The sequence below is a fragment of the Arachis hypogaea genome, chromosome 19, assembly GCF_003086295.3.
Source record: "Arachis hypogaea cultivar Tifrunner chromosome 19, arahy.Tifrunner.gnm2.J5K5, whole genome shotgun sequence".
NCBI classification, from domain to species: domain Eukaryota; kingdom Viridiplantae; phylum Streptophyta; class Magnoliopsida; order Fabales; family Fabaceae; genus Arachis; species Arachis hypogaea.
In genome coordinates, this window is record NC_092054.1 from 28,949,697 (window position 1) to 28,956,734 (window position 7,038).

General features: G+C 33.1%; 1 protein-coding gene across 2 annotated transcripts; it reads right to left on the reverse strand.

Annotated features, from left to right (window-relative positions):
- Positions 1 to 746: 746 nt before the first annotated feature.
- Positions 747 to 5,577, reverse strand: LOC112775230 (aspartic proteinase). 2 transcript variants are annotated; one of them, XM_025818724.3, is made up of 14 exons: positions 5,237 to 5,577; positions 3,977 to 4,344; positions 3,833 to 3,893; positions 3,653 to 3,747; positions 3,431 to 3,543; positions 3,154 to 3,322; positions 3,024 to 3,063; positions 2,788 to 2,852; positions 2,593 to 2,706; positions 2,414 to 2,475; positions 1,925 to 2,078; positions 1,711 to 1,830; positions 1,231 to 1,319; positions 747 to 1,130 (listed from the first exon to the last, which is right to left on the reverse strand). In XM_025818724.3, the coding sequence occupies exons 2-14, from the start codon at positions 4,334 to 4,336 to the stop codon at positions 1,046 to 1,048; spliced, it is 1,527 nt and encodes a 508-aa protein (XP_025674509.1). In that variant the 5' UTR covers positions 4,337 to 4,344; positions 5,237 to 5,577; the 3' UTR covers positions 747 to 1,045. The 2 variants fall into 2 exon arrangements, with proteins under 2 accessions (XP_025674509.1, XP_072082970.1); XM_072226869.1 differs by having other exon boundaries at positions 3,977 to 4,361; positions 5,237 to 5,542.
- Positions 5,578 to 7,038: the final 1,461 nt, after the last annotated feature.

Here is a 7,038-nt window from a genome sequence, read left to right on the forward strand (position 1 = left end):
TCTCACTTTTCACTTCTGCTTTTTAAGACCACAATTTTATCCATCCACCACCAACCACCACCAGACACCACTGTCAGCCACTTTAAATTCTAAATCTTATACACTAAATTCTAAATTCTAAATCTAAATTGGCTTTATTTTGTTTTACTTTCAGATATTCTTTTTACTTGAATTTTGAATATTTGTTTTTAATGTTTATGTTTGGTATGCATTTTCCCATATTAGCTATGAAATCCCCTGTTGTTTCCTCAAGGAAGGCTTTTCTAATATTACTCACAAAGCTCCGCATTATGCTAACAGGTGCGGAGGATATAATGTTGAAGATCGGTTCAAAGATCTTCCTATTCCTCCACTTCCACATGCACCAGCAAGTAGTGATAAAGACATGTGTGTCCAATTTTGGCAATTTGGGTCCATACTAACTCTAATATTCCATCGGATCCAAGGGAGCTCTAAAAGTTAGTGTAATTACTAATTAGTGTGTTCATATATCTTGTATCATACAATATCACATGTTTACGCAAGTGCCAGTTAATAAAAATTCATTTGATGATGAAGACAATTTTTCTGTCCCGAAAACTGAAAAGTATTATATTTATTTTCTGTATACTTCTCTTTTTATTTTTTGGAACTTAAGTATCTTTTTCTCCTCGATTCATTATTTTCATCTCTAAGACAAAACACCTAGAACGAGTTATACTTCCTTATATATGTGGAAGCATGACCCAAAAACAAAAGGTCAACTCTACATGAACCTCATTCATTGGAAGGATAAATTAGATATAACAGAAGTTCCAAATTTTAAGCCACACTTTGCCATCTACGTCTTCATAAGGTATACAGACATACAGGCATCCACATTAATCTAGCGAGTCTAACAGTGAAATGAAAAATAGCCTGCAATAGTTCAACGTGGTACTAGAGAAAATCATTCATGAACCCATAAGATAGTGAAGCTACGTCCTAATACTCTTACAACATTCTTTATTTACAGCACACCAACGTGCCCATTGAAAATGTTCCTTACATATTCTCCCGAGTCTCGTTACGCAGCTTTGGCGAAACCAAGTCGGAGATTCCCAGAGTCAAAGACCGTGTGATATACCCTCATGAAGATATCGCCCAGAATCCTGCGAGCAGATAGCGGTAGACATATTAGGACATAGCTTAGAACATGTTATTGTATAGTTCATTTCATGCAGGGTTACTATATAATTTGCGAGCGCATACCAGAGAGGACCGCGTGGCGGGGGGATGTCGAATGCGATAAACCCACTAAGACAAACTTCAGCAATGCCTTCTCCAGTTTTCAGAATATACTGCAAGAGGAGAACATTTTCAGAACAAAAAGAATTCCAAGTTAGACGAAGTTTACAGATAATAGATGACACTATAATGTGTTGTTCAATATTCTCTCCTATTTAGTTATGTTCACCCGTTCAGCCATGGGGAATCAGCTACTAATGTAATTATATGGTTAGGCTACCTCATTACCCAGGCCCTGCGTTAGGTCAAAACTCACATGTAGTTAGTTGATATTTAAAAATTGTTAGATGATTTGACAAGTTTGACTAAATTATCCTCTAACGATTCTCAACTATCAACTTTATCAACTTTATATAAAGACAACTGCATGTGAGTTTTCACTCCTTCGTTAACTTCTCTATCAAAGTAAATTCGTAATTTAATTTATCAGGAATTCAGACTAACCTGATCCGGCGAGAGGGTGAAATGTTTATCTCCGATTGTAAAAGTGATGTTTGGCAATATATGAATGCTCTGACAGTCTACTACCGACTCGCCATTCGGACTCGGCAAGCTCTCACACAACTGCCAATGATAAAATGAAATGATACAAATGAATACAACTCTAATTCAACTAATAAGCTTTTTGGAGAGGGTCGATGATTCTAAGGGCTTATACCTGATTTACATAGTTGAAAACTCTGTCCTTGGTCGACTCTTGTCGCAATTGATTCTGGATCCAAATCACAAGCATCTGACAGGAAGTGCACAAAGCAGTATCTTTAGCTGACAAATCTTTCTGTTCCTTTTCAGTCACCATCTCAATCCCAGCACTGCATGGTATAAAAGTTAAAAGTAGACTTAGGAGTCCGTTTCAGCACAAAAGTTTAATTACATCTATTCTTTTGGATGACCATTTATGCGATCAATTAAAAAGGTAATTATTTTTGCTGACGTGTATTACTTAATTTGATGCACGTGTAAACATTAATATATGAAGAGTATTAGGGAACCAGCCAATTTTGTGATTTGTAGCCATCAATTAGTCATCATTGGTGTTTTTAATGGTGTGAGATTTCATCAAATGGTATGAGATTACTCGTCTTTCTTTTGCTGGTTAAGTACTGGCCAGATTTTAATAAAAGTGCAGGCACCTAGACTTTCTAACCTTTTAGATTGATCCCTCATTGTACATAAACCAACTTGCGAACACACATCATCAGCTCGTACCTGCAGACAAAAATCAAACTATTTTAGGTCCAAGGAGTGAAAATGCACAAGGGCAGCAATCAGTGAGAGCGAATCAAAGGGGAAAAAATATTAAAAGGACGGGTAAGAAGATTTTACCCCGGAGACCAAGAGATCCCATATCAACTCTCCATATTGAGAAATAACTTCCTTGCATTCTACACTCAGAACTCCTTCAGCTCCAATAGCATGATTGATTTCAGTCACAACAGTCTGAAATAAATTCAGAGTCAATAAGAAGTATAGATGAAAATTTACTAATGAGAATTTTTCAAAACCGATATGAGCACATACAGTTGGACCAGCGAGCAAAGACGTTCCGGAATCCACAATAGCAGCACAGCCACCCTCACAAACACCTAATGAACATTGATATATTTCACAGTTAGATCCGCTTCATAATCAAAGCTTACAGCAATGAAAAAATAAATCTTAAGATAGGAAAATACAGAATTCAATTTTTCTCCTTAATATGTTCCAAATCCTGTTAATCACTCAAAGAGTCTTATTGTCAAAGTACAAAATGTCACCTGTTGACACACCACCAATGTAAAAATCTCCCATTTCAATCTGACAAAAAAAATCATGTTAACAATTTTCTGCAAAAACTAGGATGTTACAAAGAATTCCTGATCAAACCAGAGTGTTGCTTTTGCTAACCTGCCAGTAACCTTTTGTAGTAACTGGAACATAGGTATGGTTTCCTACAAAGTGCTTCGGATCAACACCTCCAAACACTAGCTCACCACCACTTTTCGCATTCGGATCCCCATTGAGCCAGAAAGAGAAAACCGGCTCATTCACAAGATTTTGTAGCACCATATTATCCCTGTAATTTTATAACAGGTTAGTCAATTAAAGGAAAGCTTTCCTTTAACTTATTAACTCGGGAATCAGATGTAAATGTACACACAACATAGGACGTACTAAAACATACCATACTGGCAAGGCATTTTCGACTGAGATCTCCTGAAATCCAAGACCAAGTATTCCATCGAACTTCGCTAACACAAAGGACAGACTTCCTTCCCTCGTAGCCTCGATGAAATCCTACAGTCAAATATAGTAAAGATAATAGTCAAGTCTCCCAAGTATTGTGACAAAACTGTATATCATGACCCAGGTCCCCAAAGCTGACAAAGGATATAAAATCACTCACTTGATTCTTGACCACGACATCACCAACTGTAACGCTATCACGACTGAAAAAGCCAGATATTGATCCAGAACCATACACTATTTTACATGATGTTCCTGGGCAACAAGCAAAAAAGGAAAATTCATATTAAGTGGCATATATGCTACTTTTAGAATACAAATAAAGAGAAGCTGGCATTACCATTCTTTACATATGTTTTGGATTTCGATGACTTGTACCAATGATGCGTATAGCAGGCAAGCTACAACAGGAAATTAGTCAATACAAGACACCAATATAACACAGCTCTGTCAAATGTAGAAAAAGGAGTTAAGTTGAACTCACAGAAAAGTAGCACTTTGATGAAGGAATCCAGAGGTTAGAACTGCCAGTATCAAAGATGACATTGAATGTTTGCGGTGGTGTTCCAATTCCAATCTCTCCATAATACTGTGCATCCAGATAATTCTTCAAAGGTACTATATCGTCTTCGATGCCTGGCTTATTAACAGAATGATCGTTCGCACCCATCATCGGCCTGCTCAATCTTAGCTTTTCTCTTACCATTCTAGCAGCTTTGATGGCTTCAAGATCTAGAGTTCTCTTCTTCAAACCGATTCTCATGAGTCCATATGAGAACGAAGGAAGAAGGGAACATGTTAAAGCCCACAAACAGAGAGACAACAACAAATACTTGTTCCCCATAGGGAAATCTGCCACACCAGGTATACTGAATTAAAAAGAGCAATCATAGAATTGGAATGAAATTATGAAAGCAGATAACACATTAAGAGTTAAGACCCTTGTAGTTATTTGTTCAGATTGAGATAATCAAAGATTAATCAATATTTATAGAGATAAACTGAATTTAATTGCCACAAATTGTTCTTACTCATCAGATATTCAATTGTTCAGGTACTAACCACTTCTAGATCATACTTCGGAATTATTATATACCTTTGTATTTTTGTTAATTGAATATTATTATTGTAGAATCTTTCTAGTAAGGACTTTTGCTATTCTAATTATTATTTATTTACCGTATTAAAAGAAATAAAAAGAAAAAGTTATTATTTATTTAGATTACTCCCAAATCACTTCTGATTAGTGAGATCTTATGTTAACAAAAAACCCTGCAGCTTTATTTGCTTGTTCTTCATCATTTTTCTCATTTTATTTCCTAATAATTGATGCCTTTCTTACATGTGAGTGATTTTCACAATCATTTCACCTATAAATATAACCAGCAGGAAAAATAATTACATAAAAAAAACCACTTTTTAGAATAATAATAATAATAATAATAATAATAATAAAACTGTTGATAATCATATCCGGGGAATATTCTAAAAGAACATAGAAAGAGAAAGAAGGACCAAACAGGAGATGAAACATGTTTAACTTGAAATCTGAAGAACAGAAATCAAGTGAGTTGAAACATCAACATGTTCATCAGATCATTAACATAAAAAAGAAAAAAGAAACCACACAATAAAAAGAAAATCAAATCTGGAGCGAAACAAGAACAGGAAAGTCAAACTATCCAAAAATAGAAGCAACCATAGCAAAACAAGAACATGATTAAAGAGTTAAAGAAACCTTTACCTTCCTAGCTTGAAGAAGCTAAAAGTCTAAATCAGATGGTTGGTGGTGTGTACTATAAGTTCCAAAGTTGAAAATGGTGGAGAAAAGTAGAGAAGGTTTAGTTGAAGGTGTAGAGTATAGTATAGTGTAACAGTACAGGTACCCAAAAAACTTGGGAACTAGAGGTGTCTTTTATGCAGTGTAGCTTCACCAAACAAGAAACCTGCTTTATTTGTAACCAATCAAAGTGTAATGTATTGAATAGAAAAATTAAATGTTATAAGATTTTTATTTTATTTATTGCTATAGAAATAAAATATCTGCTATGGCGAAAGCTCCGTGCCTGGTGGTACTGTTTATTTAGTAGAATACTGGAATCTAATGTTATTCTAATTTGAAAATTGCAAAGGTTGAACCCACGCTCTACGCACGTGCTCGTGCAATAATAGTAGTTTAGTGGATAGTGGATAACTCTGCTTGTTCTACGCATTGGGGTAAATGGTAATTATACTTAGATGGGGTACTGATATATTCATTATCCTTGAGCACTATAGACAACCCTTTAGCTTTACTTTCTCCTTCCTCTTCTTATCAAGGTCCGGACGGTTAGTACTTAGTGAACCCATCAAGAAAATGCCTTAAAATTGTTTTTGGTGTTATATACATATATAATAGGGTAATTCACATTAACAAAATGAATAGCTTTCAATACTACATCAATATCCTAAATTCAAAAAGCTTTTATATATATATATATATATATGTCTCGTTTTGCCATATAATTATATAAATTGAAGCAAATAAATTCAATCGGATTCATTATTAAAAACTTTTTAGATTTAGGACATTGATGTAATATTAAAAACTATTTATTTTATTCATGTGAATTACCTATATATAAATTATATAATTATTGGGTAATATAAATTATATAATTATTGGTGTTAAAATATTATTATTAATTTTTAATTTTATACAATAATAATTTTAAAAACTTTTGGGTCTTAGCTCACAATCCAGTTTTACATTTTAACCCAAATTTTACACTAATAATTTTTAACAAAATTTTTCATAAAATAAACTACTAAAATAATACTCCAAAATTTTATATTATTGACAAAACAAATCCTAAAAGATACTAACGATAAATAAGTCCCTGAAAATATTTGAAAAGAGACAAAAAGAACTAGATATTAAATATATATATTTAAGAAACAACTTTATAAATCAAATTTTGATATAATTTTTTACAATTATAATTAAAAAATAAGATTTTTTCATTCTTAAATTTTGATAAATTTTTGTCAAATAAATTTTTTTTAAAAAAAAAGTATTATAAATGACCATAATTTTTTGAAAAATAAAAAAAAATAGAGAATTTTGTTCTAATTTTTTTATGTACCTTCTAAATATTCATCCAAATGTTACTACAAAAATTTAGATCTAATAGATAAAATATTTGCTAAATATAATTTTTTTTGTTACTCAAAAAAATATTTATTGGTCTTTTTATCATACTTTTAAATCATTCAAAGGTCTATTTGTCCATAACACCTTTTAGGAGCTTTTTGTCAGCGACTGAATCTTTCAGGTATCAAATTCGTAGTTAATCCTTTTTGATAACTTTTCTTTCCTTCCCTTTTAGTCATCTCCATTCTTTCTCATAACTTTTCTTTTCTTTTCTCTTAGTCATCTCCATCTTTGTCACACAATTGCATCTCTCTCGCTTTCTCTCTCCATGTTTGAGAGTAGCATCTCCTTCTCTCTTTGCAAATGGCCGCTTATTTCAAAAATCACCATCATATTTGGTGTTCGCAGCTTCA